General features: G+C 38.2%; 2 protein-coding genes and 1 long non-coding RNA gene across 12 annotated transcripts in view; 1 reads left to right on the top strand and 2 right to left on the bottom strand.

Annotated features, from left to right (window-relative positions):
- Window positions 1-119: 119 nt before the first annotated feature.
- The window catches only part of LOC131331506 (anaphase-promoting complex subunit 6), a 39,746-nt gene continuing 24,104 nt past the window's right edge, over window positions 120-15,761 (bottom strand). The window contains exons 13-16 of the mRNA XM_058365494.1: window positions 2,139-2,252; window positions 1,272-1,371; window positions 810-845; window positions 120-440 (exon numbers count right to left, since the gene is read on the bottom strand). Coding sequence (XP_058221477.1) covers window positions 414-440; window positions 810-845; window positions 1,272-1,371; window positions 2,139-2,252 — 277 coding nt within the window. The 3' untranslated portion in view covers window positions 120-413. The remainder of the gene's footprint in view (window positions 441-809; window positions 846-1,271; window positions 1,372-2,138; window positions 2,253-15,761) is intronic.
- LOC131331511 (uncharacterized) lies at window positions 6,718-8,337 on the bottom strand. 4 transcript variants are annotated; one of them, XR_009201398.1, is made up of 3 exons: window positions 8,143-8,299; window positions 7,876-8,016; window positions 6,718-6,736 (listed from the first exon to the last, which is right to left on the bottom strand). It is a non-coding gene; the product is annotated as an uncharacterized LOC131331511 (long non-coding RNA). The 4 variants fall into 4 exon arrangements; XR_009201399.1 differs by lacking the exon at window positions 6,718-6,736 and adding an exon at window positions 7,415-7,433; XR_009201397.1 differs by lacking the exon at window positions 6,718-6,736 and adding an exon at window positions 7,541-7,598.
- Window positions 8,893-15,311, top strand: LOC131331508 (uncharacterized). Of its 7 annotated transcripts, XM_058365498.1 has the most exons (9): window positions 8,901-9,059; window positions 11,144-11,260; window positions 12,048-12,112; window positions 12,197-12,241; window positions 12,348-12,453; window positions 13,048-13,195; window positions 13,337-13,506; window positions 14,500-14,666; window positions 14,743-15,311. In XM_058365498.1, the coding sequence occupies exons 1-9, from the start codon at window positions 8,999-9,001 to the stop codon at window positions 15,034-15,036; spliced, it is 1,173 nt and encodes a 390-aa protein (XP_058221481.1). In that variant the 5' UTR covers window positions 8,901-8,998; the 3' UTR covers window positions 15,037-15,311. The 7 variants fall into 7 exon arrangements, with proteins under 7 accessions (XP_058221480.1, XP_058221479.1, XP_058221481.1 ...); XM_058365497.1 differs by having other exon boundaries at window positions 8,893-9,059; window positions 12,048-12,241; window positions 13,337-13,473; XM_058365496.1 differs by having other exon boundaries at window positions 8,897-9,059; window positions 12,048-12,241.

Below are 15,761 nucleotides of genomic sequence, written 5' to 3'. Positions count from 1 at the left end.
GAAACATATTTCATGTTAAAGCAGAGAGAGTAAAAACTGTGCGATTCTAGAAGAGCTGCACAAACCATAACCAGCCAACCCAATACAAAGATCCCATAACTTTTGGGGGAAAGACTACTAGTATATGAGAAAGAGGATCATTGTATAAATCAAAGGTGATGAAAAATATTCAGTTCAAAGGCTTCAATACATGCCAGCATGTTTCAAAATAAATAAAAGAGTAAAATGCCAGATATTTCTTCTACTGGTACAACAAAAAATATACCTAGTTCATCATGTCTAATTTATACATTGGCTACATAAAATACAACATGGGCAGTAATTTTCATGTTCTCAATATATAAATAAATCGTTTTGACGAGTATCCGTTTTGGGCTCTACACCATGGCGGCATTCATCCACCAGAGCTAATGTCAACATTTCTGTGCAGAACTTATCATCTGGTTTCAGCCATAAGCCTGATAAATAGAAAGAATAACAGGCATTTAGAATGCGTCAACAGATAATAGGGTGCTTTTAAGTTGGGACGTCTTTCGAGATTGGAAACTAAGGAAAAAAATCTTCGTGCAAAATGCTAATGTGTTAGCTAATGTTGACTGCTAAACTTATTGTACTTTACAAACTTGAACTTTCCAAAAAGCCCTTCATTTCAAGTTGGACTTGTCACTTCATTTGAAGGGTCAAGAGAGGAGGGGAAGATGGGAAAACCATATAATTTTTTTTTTCCAAAAAGGACACAAAATGGGACAGAGAGAATGTTTTAATATGTGATGTATTTCATTCCAGCACTCAAGTTAGGAGTGACATACCTTGTGATAGTATGTAATTGCGGCAATAAAATTATCCTGCAGAAGCATAGAAATCATCAGCAAGACAAATTTATCACAAAAGGCAAGCGGAGACAAAGCCGGGACTTTAATATAGAGGTGGCAGGCTAGTTTGGTCACTTTCTCGCATGAAACCTTAGCATTCCCTTAAAAGCTCGTTTAGCCGACCATACAAGTTACTTAGAGCTGAATTATCCAATGCATAAAGAGACTTCAAACCACGTTAGTAGACTAAAAAGTCTAGGAATAACCCTTTTTCTTTCTCAGTTCCCATAGAAAGAAAAAGCGTACTTTCCTATCGTAAAACACTACTTTCCTTGATGCAATTGATCAAGTCGATTGCAGAAGATCACAAGGATATATTTATGTGGAACTTCCTCTTCAGTAGCATCATATTAACACCAGATGCGAAAAATAATTAAAATCTGCGCAAATAATATGTACCTGCAAATGGTAAGTGTAGGCAAGACCTGCATAGGTGCTCAAACTTCTGGTTGACAGTGCAAGTGCTTTCTCATAGTACGTAATCGCCTCATGGTACCTCCTGAAATACAGTAGTACTATGTAAACGAACTTGGAAGAAGACATCAAAAGCATGAACGTCGCGAATAGGCCATCTACTTTGTCAAAATAAAGAAGAATGAAGAACTGGATGAGTATGATCAATTTGCTCTAGCTTAAGCTCAAACTCAAGCTATTCAACATCCCTAATCTCCAAATATGTCCAAAAAAATCACACGTTACAAAGAGAAGTCAAGGAATGATCTGAACATAGTGTTCTCAGCATCCTCAACATCTTCAAACTCCCACGAACTCCAAATTTTCGAAACAATTTCGCTAGTAAGTACTTTTTTCTTTTTTTCTCAGCAAACTAGAAAGTTCTTTGCTAATGCAATTTTGTCTCTCATCCTCACCAATGTAACCACCATCACACTAGAGTTTGTGTTGTGAACCAAAACGACAATGTGCACAACCATCACACATATTTGGACATAAATTGGTCTAAAAAAGAAGAAGCATGGTTAGGTAAATACTAAATAGGAACGGAGTTGCCAAAACCAAACCAGAATGTTATCCATAGCCAGCTAAACTTTTGATTATAAGATGATAATACAAAACAAGTCGGGTGAATTGTGTCATCTGAAAGAGCTCCCTCATGGACCAACATCACACAACAAAAGTTAAGAAGAAAATGCTGGCTGGTATTGCTACCAATCCAACAGCCTATTAGTTTCAAAGAGTAAGCATAAATTTAAGGGAACCACAATGGAATACTGATTCTGATAGGTATTGGAAGCCAAATAAACGTACTTTAATTTTCTCAATGAATGGACCAGATTAACCACGGTTGGTTCCCACATTTCACTTAAAGATGACGGAATGTGAGCCAAAATCTTCTCAAACCACCGCACGGCTTTTTTATACCTGCAATAGCATTGAATGGCAATTGTGATAATGAAAGCAGCTGCTAAAATATCAACAGAACAAATGCAGAGGACATTTTTGTGAAGAGCTACCCAAGATATGCGTCACATTCCATGAGAAAAACTAAAAGAAGAAAAATGTCAATATTATACTAGCAATAGCAACATATCCAGCAAAATAACAAGTTCAACTGAGAATGCTACTTAGATCGATGCACATTGTATTTTGGTAAGTAAAACACACTGATTGAAGCAGCACCAGCAGGTGTGAAAGGACGGAAACAGCAGAGAAGAACATTAGAGAGAGAGAGAGAGAGGAGAGTTTGATGATTTTATCTGATTCTCCCAGAACATTAGGGGTTAATCACACTATAATTGCTCTCGTAAAGAATTACGCTTGGCCGCAAAGAATTAATCTTCGCCGAAAAGAATTACTCTTGGCCGTGAAGAATTACTTTTGGCCGCGACTAATTACTTCTAGCCGCAAATAATTACTCTTGGCCGCAAAGAATTGCGGCCAAAAGTAATTTTTTGCGGCCAAGAGTATTTCTTCATGGCCAAGAGTAATTTTTTGCGGCCAAGATTAATTTTTCACGGCCAAGGGTAATTCTTTGTGGACAGGAGTAATTCTTCGTGGCTAAGAGTAATTCTTTACGGCCAGCTCTGTTCCTCTAAGAGCTTTAGAGGCTTTTTGGACTTTTTGAGTTTTGTTTTTATTCAAATTTTTTTCGCATTTATTAGTTTCACACAAAACTTTTGTGAATTATTGATTGGTCTCAAGAGTGAAATCCAAAAAGTTAAAAAAATTACCTTTACCCTAATATTTTTAGAAACAATGCGAAAAAAATACTCCACAAAAGATTGACACAAAATTAACCAATGCGAATTTTTTTTGAATAAAAACAAAACTCAAAAAGCCCCTAAAGCTTTCAGAGGAACAAGGCTGACTTTTCGTTGTAATTGTTGGGATAAATTGTTCGTTCGACGGGAGAAATCGAAAAAAAAAAATATATATATGGATCAAAGTTTAAAAAATATATGTAAGATGGTACTGTAGATAAAAGAAATTCAATTGATAGGTTTTTTTTTTTCTTGTTTTTCATCGTAATTTTTTACTTTTAGTCTCGTTGAGTTCCAACTAAGCATTGAAGGCAGAAGAATGCTCGAAGTCAGCTCTTTCTCTACCCTCTCCTGCCTAACTAAGCATAACTGTTTCTTCCTTAATTCATTTCATATAGCTTTCATTGTTCTTCCAATGTTGTCTGATAATTGCATGAGCTGCGGTTTGTTCTTGTAGAAGTCTGAGATAGAAATTTATGTTTTCTGTTTCAGGGAAGTTATCAAAAGTTTGAAGTTACTCTTTTTTTTTGCATTTTACGATCGCAAGAATGCAAAATCTATGCCTTGAGAACATGTCATGAATTAGATTGCTACCAGCCCGCAACAGATGCAGATGATATATCTTATCTTAGATCTTCTTTTTCCAGATTGAATCATGTGTTGACAAATTGACCATACCACAAACACACAACGCGTGAAGAACAATCAAGAAAAGAAACAAAGAACGCAAGACACAGAGTCTTTTACGTGGTTCTCCAACCGAGTAATTGAGTACATCCAATGAACAACCAAGTTTTCACTATGTATCGAAGGAGACTTGGCCATTTTTTTTTTTTTTTTGGGTTCAAAGGCTATTATAATGAAAACCCTGCCAAAAGAAGTCATTCAACACCCACCCTTTATAATTTCCTTCCAACCTTTCACCTACCTTGGACCAAATTCACTCTACTTCTCCTAATGGGATGGCTGCAATCCCTCTTATTCCCCTTGAAGAAGCTTTGGAATCAGCTGCACTTGGCTCCCCGAAAACGCACTTTCTCAGTCTATGTTCTCATTTCCCCCCCGCCCGCCCCCCCTTGAGTTATCATCTCTCTGCATCGATGGCCATATACTGACAAGTTGGTTTTACTCGACTCTTCTGTCTTCTTTCATCTGCGTTGCTTGCCCTTGCTGGAAATCTTTTCTTTTTCGACTTTTGGATATCATTTCCTTCATATGTTTTTCCAAATGTTTTCTCATAGAGGTCTCCCTGCACTTGAGTATTATAAGCAAAAAAAGCATCAAATGGAGCTTCTCGAAAATAAGCTTTTCCATCTCTTTAAGTTGTTCCTTGCGTATAAACAGAAAGCAAAAGAAGTTGGTGGGATTCAGGGAAAATGGCAATCTACTGAAGTCCAAAAAGGTCACTAGTGGTTCCAAGTTCCTGGATAATGGCACACCAGGTCGTTAGCTCGTAAGTTACGTTGTTCGGGCCAGAAATTCATTGTAAAACAGTCAAAAGGGAGCAAGCAAAAGGAAGGGGGAGTTCACATAAGAAGTACAGAAAAGCAGGTATTGAGAGATCGAATAATATGCTTACGAGTGCAGGCTGGACAATTGATTACTCCGATACCAGAAGAGGAATTAAGCAAATTATTCAGAGCAACAAAGAAGAAAATGGGACTACAAAAAGGGATTGACGGGAGAAACAGAGGGTGCAAATAAGAAACACAAAGGAGTTACTCAAAAGAAGAAGTTTAAAAAGAACAATGCCGGCAGAGGAACAAAACAGAAATCGTCAGACAGTGAAAGACATTCCAGCTAATACATCTCGGAGGGGAATGCAAAGATCATGTCGGAGGGAGAGAGAACATGAAAAGAGATATGCTCTGGTGGGACGTCACTCGGAAAAGGGATTGGATCCAGACAGTGAAGGCTTTGTAATATATGAACCATAGAAGGACTCAAGTATTGCTTAAGGGCAGGATAACCAAAGATGGCATTCGATGCGACTGCTGCAAAGAAACCCTTGCTCTCGCAGAATTTGAGTCTCTCATGTTGGAAGTAAAGCCACACAACCATTTGAGAATGTTTATCTCAAGTCCGGTAAGTTCCCTTTTCCAGTGTCTAGTAGACTCGTGGAGCAAACATGATGGGTCTGAATGCGCTCGAGCCCATCCTGTCGAAGTTGATGGCGGTGATCCAAATGATGATGCCGATAAAAAAGAAGAAGATCCAAATGATGATACATGCAACAAATTCGTGTCTGTGTGTTCTACGCAGTAGCAATCTTAGGCTTATTCATTTGTAGGCAGTCCAACGCGAATAATCCAAAGCTTCCAGGCGGCAGACTAAAAAAATATGTACGAAATGTGTTGGACCATGTTATGGAGACAGGTTTCCAGATAAAGTTTTTCTGGGCATCCAAATCAAATTTTGTCTAAAAAGCAGTTCAGTTTCACTTATGTAATGTTTTTGAAGTGCTTGTTTGGCAAAGTAATGTCTCTGCTGCTGTGCGGATAGAGAAATTTCATTTCGATTAGCATGTATCAAAATCTTTAAGTGCAAGGGTTCTCTATCGGCCAACGCGATAACCATTCTTTCCTTTGATAACCATTCTTTCCTTTGCATTGCAGAAGTTCCCTTCCGGTGACTTATTGCAAGTTTTGTGGCATGGTTGGTGGGAATACATGTCAGACTGGCGATGCAACTGGCTCTGCAGTGCTAAGTTGCCGGATGTCCGAGGAAAAATGTAGGCACTACACTTATCACAGTGCTATGATTATTTCGGGATTTTTTCAACTCTGTATTTCACTATTTGATTCCAGGAGATGGCTGGTTTATCTTAAATACAGATTATGTTGCCTTTTGCAGACCACCTACTCTGCAGAAAATTCGGATCGTCCGTCTTTTGGCTTTACTCGACACAAATCCTCTTCTGTCTTATTTTATCTGTATCGCTTGCCCTTGCAGGAAATCTTCTTCTTCTTCTTCTTTTTCGACCTGTGGATATCATTTCTTTCATCTGTTTCTCCAAAGGTCTTCTCATAGAGGTCTCCTTGTACTTGATTATTCAAAATTATAGGGAAAAAAACATCTAAGATTCTAAATGGAGCATCTCGAAAATAAGCTTTTTCAGCTCTTTAAGTTGTTTCCTGCATATAAACAGAAAGCAAAAGTTGTTCTAGACCAAACGATAAAGAGGGAGCCATGAGTTGCGGCTTAATTCATCCATACATTTTATCTTGGCGTTGTGATTCCAAATAGGTTCTCCCTTCCATTTCAAATACATTTTATCCTGTCTGATGAATTCTTTTTCAGTTCGAGACCAAATATTCTGTATGAGGATGTAAAATCATGCTCATGTGAAGATGTGCAAGTGCTGTGGTAATTACTGGTGGAGTCAGATGCAGCTTTGTTTTCAAGAAGTCTCTTCATCTAGCTCTATGGAAATTACCCTAAGAGAGGAGGGATTCATGAAAAAAAGACTGCAAGTGTAAATATTTACTTGCATTACACTCATGGGGAAGCCATTTTTCATGGTCTTGTCTTGTCTTTCCTCTGGTAATCCTGGTATTTTTCAGCTCAATACATATAAGTTCCTGGTATGCATTACATTCCCAAAGAATCTCTCTTTCATCCGGACTCGCATTTGAGAACAGCCAGCTAAGCAAGCATGCTCACACAATCAAGCACTACACTATACATACACATTTAGGAGTCCACATTTGAAGTTTTATTTTGGCCCACAAGAACATAACTCTTGCACACATCATATCTATAAGGGCAGCAGAAAAAGGATACATTTCCCCATTCAACCGAAAGGATATCAATCATCGCATGAACTAACTCAGGCATTTTCCCACCCATGCCCAAAATATGATATAGCTTTGGTGGGCTTCCCCAGGGTGACACCAGAGGTCTTGGAATCACTTCCACCTCAAGCCTAAGTTACAAGTGAGTCTAACCCAAGCTCCAAATGAACAAAAGACCGTAGTGGAGAGCACATCTACGTTTGTTAGAATGATCTAGATTATGTAGTTTAAGGCTTGTTTTGATAAATGTGGATTTCAACTGGAGGGATTTGACATTATGAATAGCTCAAATTGACAATTAGAGATTGAGTTTTGGAGCTTTATCGCTCTGTAATCTGGATTTGAAATGACCACCAAATAGGAGTGAATTAAAACCGTTCATGTTAAGGATTGCAGTGATGTTGAACAAAACAAACACAGGGATCGCAGTTACATAAGATTTTGATAAATTATCGCCACTTCTACCTCTAGTCCATCTTCCACTGTTTCTCACAAGCCACCTATAGGTCCACAATTCCACATCCATCCATGATCCATCAAAACGAAGCCTATATGTTTATTTTGGTTAGTCTCACCTAATAATTTCACCAGATAATTAGGGTCATTCTAACCATAAGTAGCATCGCAAGGCGGACACCAAGCATAATTCCACAACTTCATGACAAAATTCTTCACATTCAACCGCTTCCCTCGTTTCATTAGATTTACATTACCTAAACATCATCGAAACATCAAAATCCACACCAACTAAACTAACTTCCCCCTGACCCTCATCAACATTTTGAAAATTCGAGCAAATATACATACATATGCGCATTGAAAAGGCCAGACTTTTTTTTTTTGATAAGTATAAATCACAGAAAAAAAGTCCAGACTTTAATTGCATTGGATCACGAAATGTCTACAAAAAAAAAAACTACTAGGTATTTCAATCTCCAAATACAAATTTCTGCAGCAAAGAAGCCACTGAATCATGTATTAATTACTCACTGAGCTTTGATGGAACCCTAAAACACGAGGCGATTGATTATCATTCGACTGCTTTCTGTACCGCATTGGACGGCTTCTCCGGTAATTGAACGGACTTCCGTTGAATATCTCTCCACTTGTTGATCGCCGCCGTGCATATGACTGAAACAAAATTGCCCAAATTCTAATTACAACAATGCTGAATACTATCAACATAATCCAACCACACACACAAAAATCTATACGAATTGATCGATAGTAGTGGCTAAAGAAGAAGAAGATTATTACATCCGGCGCCGACGAAGTAGAGCAGGCGAACGACCTTTGGGCCAGCGGGGCCCACCACCTCTTCTCCGGTCATCTCTCTCTCCTCGCTATTTTTTGGGAAATAAAACAGAAGATAATTAAGGCCTACATTTTTCGAGGACAAGGAAGTCAACACGAACTCGTGTTTATCAGACGCGAGGTACATAAAACGACGTCGCCCGGATTCATTAGGACTTCTCAGGTTGAACAGGAGAAGTATGTTGAAATTTGCTAATTGGTAAATTGTGAACTCAATCTGGTTTATTTACATAATCGAAACTGTTCAAGTTGTAGATCTTGTCAATAAGATATACCTCGATAAAGATTAAGTTAATCGAATATTGATTAGTTTATAATCGGAGTTGATTTGTATGAATTTATTTTTAATAAAATAGATTTGGCCTTACTGGATCAAACCCAATATCACTATGGTTCTCTAGCAATGTGTAATTTGTAAATTGTGAACTCATTTAGGTTTATTTTTATGATCTAAACTGTTGAAGTTTTGATCGTGTCAAGAAAATGTACCATGTATATTATCGTATTAATCAAACTCTGATTAGTTTGTAATCGGAGATGATTTGTGTGAAATTATTTTCACGAAAATAGATTTGGTCACAGAGGATCAAACCCAATATTGTTACCCACCAACCGCCGTCTCGCATCCTGGGAACACGACCTAAACTACCAGGGTTCTTTAAAATTGGCCACAGCCATAAACTGATTGATTGATCGTAAAGGAAGAAAGAATACTCTTCTGGAGAGGGAGAGAGAGAGAGAGAGGGGTTTCGACACTGAAGAGAGAGAGAGAGAGAGAGAGAGAGGAGACGACAAAGGGATGGAGAAGAAGGGAAGCTCCAGTCTCAACATCGCCCTCATTCATCCTGATCTCGGAATCGGTAACTACTATTTTATACTTACCTCTCTTGTTTGTGTAATTGTCTGTCATGTTGGAAATCAAACAATTTGTGCAGCCTTGTGTTTTGCTCTTTCGTTTCGTGTATGTATATGTGAACGAATGAGAGAGGAATTCCAGTGTAGACTATGTAGTATAGAGATGGAGATTTAGAGAGATGGGGCAGCACCCTTTGGTGCTGTGGTGATACACTGTGAGGGCAAAGATAAAAATACTAATGAGCGGGCAACCCATGAGATTTTGGGATAATGGACACTGGGTGAGCGGGGAAGTGTGTGTAACTTCAGGGCATGGGTATTGGTGTTGTAAAGCTCTATATTGTTCATATAGTGGAGTATCTCTCTCCGTGGAGTAGGTTGCATGTCACTCTTGCTTCTCTTTGTGACAACACCTATTAAGTATTGGATCTCAATATGAGTGTGTTTGTGGGTTGTCAGCAAACTTCCGCGAAATGGAATCCCAACATGTGATTCTATTTTTGTTTCGGTCATATTGTATCAAGACTCAGGAGGATGAATCTATAATTTTTACAACAACATTCCATGAATATGGGTTTTTTTTTTTTCCTTTGAAGGAATGAATAAAATTCAAGTGCTCTGAGAATTAGTTATTGCATTCACTTTTGAAGAGCTTCATTGTTGAAATGGTGTTAAGATGCCAAATTATCTGTTTAAAAGTCTAATTTTATTTTAGAGATCAATCCTTTTGGATGCTGCATCTGTGAAGAATTTGTTTGCTTGGATTTGAATTGGGGTTGATGGGGAAGATCTCCAAAGGTTTGGAGTGTAATTTCGTGCATATGGGTTTTTTTTTTTTTGAAGAGATTTTTTTTTTTCCATTAACGCCATTCACTTTCTTGAGGTTTATTGATTGTACTTTTCCGTCATTCTATTGTTGTTTCTGTTTGAATGTATCAAGACTGAAGAGGGTGAATCTTACGACATTCTGAGAAGATGGTTTTTTATGAGGAATACATGAAATTCAAGTGCTCTGGAATTAATCATTACATTTGCTTTTGAAGAGTTTCATTGACAGAATGGTCTTAAGAAGACAAGTTTTCTGTTTGAAAGAGTTTGTTTTTAGTTTAGAAATCAACCCACCTTTTGGAAGCTGCATTTGTGAAGAAATTGTTGAGTTGGATTTGAATAGGGGTTGATGGGGAAGATCTTTGGAGGTTTGGAGTGTAATTTTATACGTCGGTTGATCTTTGGATGAGACATTTTTCGGGTGATTATTGCTTATTCAATTTCATGAGGTTTATTGATAATGGGTAGCACTGAGTTTTTAAACCTTTTGTTAAAGTATCCAACTCCAAACCAATTGGCAAAGAGTGGAGAGGCCGTCCAGGCTCATATACTAGTTTTGGAGGAGATCATTAACCGATGTGGGACAAACTCCAACACTCCCCCGCACGTGCGACCCCCGATCGCACGTGGAGAGGTAAACAAAGGATTCGGAACACACGGATCACAACAAAAGAAAGTGCAACTATGGCACAAACAAAGGGGAAAAACCTCCGAAACTCTAGCTCTGATACCATGTTAAAGCATCTAACTCCAAACTAATTGGCAGAGAGTGGAGAGGCCGCACAGGCTCATATACTAATTTTGGAGGAGATAATTAACCGATGTGGGACAAACTCCAACACCTTTATTAGTTGATGTGCAGCTATGAGCTTAGGACTTCGGGTATAATTGAGATTTTACTTTTCTATCTTTTGACTCGTATGATTTTGGCTCCAGAAATTGATGATGGAGGTGAAAGGTGATGGCTTCGGTCTAGGTGGAATGGAGTTATTTGGGCTGATGATAAGAGTGTACCCTCCTAATTAACAACAAATTTTTCCACTAAACAAATTACAGATAGAGATGGGAACTTATTGAGTCTTACGACTCTTACGTTTCAAGCAGGAAAAAAAAGAAAAGAAAATGCATTCGTGCAGAAAATATTAGTACCTTGCAAGCGATGCAAAATTAAAAGAAAAAGGCTACTGCACTCTAAGATACGTAGGACTAAATGCAAATTTGCTAAAACCCCTAACTAAACCATGGCTGGTGTTATGTATAGGGGGAGCTGAAAGATTAATTGTTGATGCTGCCGCGGGACTTGCATCCCATGGTCACAAGGTTCATATTTTTACAGCTCACCACGACAGAACTCGATGTTTTGAGGAGACTCTTGCCGGTGAGGAATTCGTATTGTTTTTATCTAATATGTTGGTCAACTGGGCTGCTCTATCAATTAGTACTTTTTGGTTGAACTTGCATGCATTTTTCAGATTAAAGAAACTGTCGTATCTTTTTGAGATGTTTTTCTTGACTTGGTCTGGTTACTTACATGTATAATGTTTATCACACTTACATTTGTATCATATCTTGGAGAGTTGCATAAGGTTGCCACATTTCCCTGTCTAAGCCAAGGCAAAAAAGGTTTCCCTAAAACTTGCACAGTGACATTTATAGACCAGGTTCTGATTTATTTTACTTGCACTAGAACAATTGTAATCCCAGGTAATATAGGCTGTAACACAATCTGAAGAAATTTTGTATAACCATGCCGTTTCACTGCAGAATTGGTTAGTTAAAAGCATTTTCACATGAGCACATGGCAAAATAAAAGTGAGTTTTGGTACAGTATTGATGATTGGTAATTTCCAAGATGATGGGCTGGTTGAATACTAATTTCTATGTTTGCTGTCCTTATGAAACAAAAGAAGTGGCGACTTAGTAATTAAACCGGCTCTTCACTCTTCTCAATTCTGTTTCATTAGTAACCCATGTGTAAAATCACCTCCATTTGTGTAAGCCTTGAAAATAACTTCTTTGTAGCTTCTCTGAATATCTGCATGTGATAGCTACTAGATGTTTTTCTTCCCCTTTAAACAATTTTGTTTTGGTACTCTGCATCTATTCTTCCTTGTAATGTATCAACTATCAACGATATGTGACATTAATGCAAACACAATGTGCAGGAACCTTTCAAGTAACTGTATATGGTGCTTTCCTACCCCGTCATATTTTCTACCATCTACATGCTGTATGTGCCTATCTCAGGTGCATTTTTGTTGCTGTCTGTGTGTTGTTCATGTGGCCATCATTCGATGTTGTGCTAGCTGATCAGGTCTCTGTAGTCGTTCCGTTGATGAAACTAAAGAAATCAACTAAGGTGATTCTTTCCTTTATTTTAGAAAAAAAAATCATTTCTTTATTTTAGAAAGAAAATTCACCATTAGCGGTTTATGGATATCTCACGTTGTCTGCTTCCTGTCCAGGTTGTATTCTATTGCCACTTTCCGGATTTGTTGCTGGCTCAACACACAACCATTCTTCGGCAGATATATCGGAAACCCATAGACTTTATAGAAGAAGTAACGACTGGTACCTGTCTGGATCCCAGCTTTGTGATTGTCCTGTAAATTGTCTTCCATATCTTTTCTTTTCCATCACACCACAGGAAATTCTATTTTAAAAATCAGCCAAATACAAGAAAGGAGGACACATGTCCGCTTAAATAAAGTGTAAAGGAGAAGGTTAATCAAAGACAAACTACAAATCACACATTGCTCTAAAAATTCTGAGGGAAAAAGAAAGAAAGAGAGGACTCCTTAAACGGAAGAGAACATGAGGCCCAAAGATGACAAGCGGCACGATTTATGCTAATAATGAACGATGTTGTCGAACTTGTCCTCTAGTAGCCACTTCCAAACCAAATAGCCCAAGAAAGTGAAAATAAGATACAGTACTACAATCATCTCTCTTTTTTGTTGCAAAAAAATTGATAGTATCAATCAAAAGCAATTTTGCAAATGAAGGTGATGCCACCCAACAAATATCCTATGATCTGAATAGGTGATGCCAAACGACAATGTAAGAACAAGTGATCCAATCATCCTCCATACCTCTTCTATGCCTTTGTTGAATTAACGTAATGTGCTTTTCACAAGCTTAATGGATTGACCTATGGATTTACAGGTATGGCGGATTTGATTCTGGTTAACAGCAGATTTACTGCATCTACTTTTGCGGGTACATTTAAGCATCTTCATGCGAGAGGAATCAAACCAGCCGTGCTTTACCCTGCGGTGAATGTACAGCAGTTTGATAAACCCCATGCTTTTAAGTAACGAACATCCTTGTTCTTGGTATCTTTCTAGTTTTGGGCATGGTTTAGAATTTTTGTGTTTAAACATATGCTTAGCAGTTTTTACCCTTGCCCTTCCACGCACTGATGTTAAGAGTTTATTTGGTTAATCTGTTGCAGGTTTAATTTTCTCTCTGTCAACCGCTTTGAAAGGAAAAAGAATGTTGAATTAGCAATATGTGCTTTTTCCTTGCTGCAAACCCTTGGAGGTGATGTCCAAGGTCTTAATGTTGCCGACGCTACGTTGACAGTTGTAGGCAAGTCTATCTCTTTCCAGCTTGAGTACAGATGTACAGTCATTGATTCATCTTGGTTTTAGATATATCCTTTCTAGTTCTTAGTTGTATATCATTACCCAGTCTGTCTCTTGTACAAAATGCGTCTTCCTTCATCAGTTGTGTGCCATATTTCTTGCATTGGCGTACAATGTTAGCGCTGGAATCATATATTACACAAGTTCAAGGGACTCTAGGGTACAGATGGAAATTCATTTTTGATCTATTTTTGTTTTATTTTTCCTGAGATGAAAGATATTTTCATGTAACATAAGCATCAATCTTGGAACTTATGAAAAAACAAGGAAAGAATCAAAAGCGTCAACGGTGGTGTTTTTTACATGTGCAATTATGTGGTAAGCTTGGAGTACTAGACAGCTTGATGGTACTATGGCCAACTAGACACGTAGAGTGCATATACACACTTGACAGATTTAGAAGAGTCCATGCAACATAAATAGCAGTTTGATGAGCAATCAGGAGTATGCAGTATGCAGTATGCACTATTATCTATGTTCCATTTGTATCTTGCATTGTCAATGCGAATGGTGATTATTCTTCTTCCTTTGACATTATTGTTTGATGCAGCATAAAAGGGCTGCTTGTGCCTCCCTTGTTAACTCTTCTAATTTGGGAGTAATCGCCGGCTGCGAGTATAATTTTGACTCTTTCTGCAATTGTCTGTAGTTGGCTTTTTTGGCAATCTGGAAAAGCATTGCCCGCCGCCGCCGCCGCCACCACCCCCCCCTCCCCCCTCCCCCCCCCCCCCCCAAACTAGGAACCAACGTTAGATTGTGCTTAATCACACCAAATTTGGCAATCTGAGAAAGCATTTGCCCCCACCTGTTTGCACGAGGGACCATGCTAGAATGTTTTTAATCTTCAGCTTATGTTTCAGAGCAATGGGGTTACACTTTTTGCTGCACATGCATGATATGCTTTTGCCCATTTGGATGTAGAATTTGGTACATGTTTCAGTAATTTGACCACCTTATGTATTTTCTTCAGGTGGCTTTGATAAACGGCTAAGAGAGAATGTTGAATATTTGGAGGAATTGAAAGGCTTAGCAGACCGGAAAGGGGTGTCTCACAAGGTTAAGTTCATGACCTCTTGCTCAACAGCCGAAAGAAATATGCTACTTTCGCAATGCCTCTGTGTTCTTTATACACCAAAGGTGTGTGAAAATCCAATGTCATCCTCAAAATTGTAATTTTTAAACAAAGTCACCTAATAATGCTTAACAATTGTAGGATGAACATTTCGGAATCGTTCCATTGGAGGCAATGGCAGCCTATAAACCTGTAATTGCATGCAATAGTGGGGGTCCTGTGGAGACGATTAAGAATGGCGTGACAGGGTTCCTTTGTGGTCCTAGCCCTCAAGAGTTCTCTTCAGCGATGGAAAAGTTCATAAGGGACCCGCAAATGGCAGAGAGAATGGGTTCTGAAGCTCGACAACATGTCGTTGAGTCATTTTCTACCAAGATTTTTGGCCAGCATCTGAACCAAATTCTTCTTGATATAGCTCGGGGGAAGGAGGATTGAGACATCGAAAACTACATGGAAAATATGTATTCTGCTGTTAGGGTGTCATGGTTATGGCAAAAATGCAATTCTTACAGTGTTTGTATGTTGTGTTGCCTTTGACTATTTTAGAATAGCAGTCTGGTAAATTACACAACCTACGTGAGATTTTACCCCATCAGCGAGTTATACCCATAATACTATATTTTTTAAGTTATCTAGCAGTAGTGGAGCTTTGCTATTAGTTGCGAGGTTCTGAAACTCAACGGCAATACAACAAATGGTTACAGTGTCAATATTGCATTTTTTCATTGCGTTAAAGATAGTGTTCAAAGATTGGATTAACTTGTCCGTTGTCCTTTTTGAGTAAAAAGCGTGAAACTGGCTCATTGCCATACTATGTTTAGTTTATGTTTTAGCCATCTTTTTTGATGTATTGGCTTTTTTTGTATCAATAAAACTATCGTACCATTTTGGGAGGAAAAAAAAATTCAAAAGAGGGCAACTTTATTCACTGTTTCTTTCATTTCCAACTAATAGAACATTTAGCAATTGCATGTCATAACCATTTATACTGCTACATTAAGGCGGCAATGGAACAATTCCAACTGTATAAAGTTCAGCCTTAAAATTCCAACTATCTATTGTAGAAGAGCTGCACAAACCATCACCAGCCAACCCAATACAAAGATCCCATAAATTTTGGGGGAAAGAATCTATATAATAAGAGGATTCATTGTAACAAT

This window comes from Rhododendron vialii, chromosome 6a (genome assembly GCF_030253575.1).
Source record: "Rhododendron vialii isolate Sample 1 chromosome 6a, ASM3025357v1".
NCBI lineage: Eukaryota > Viridiplantae > Streptophyta > Magnoliopsida > Ericales > Ericaceae > Rhododendron > Rhododendron vialii.
The sequence above is the reverse complement of the archived record's forward strand: the minus strand, read 5'-3'. Positions and strand labels throughout refer to the sequence as shown.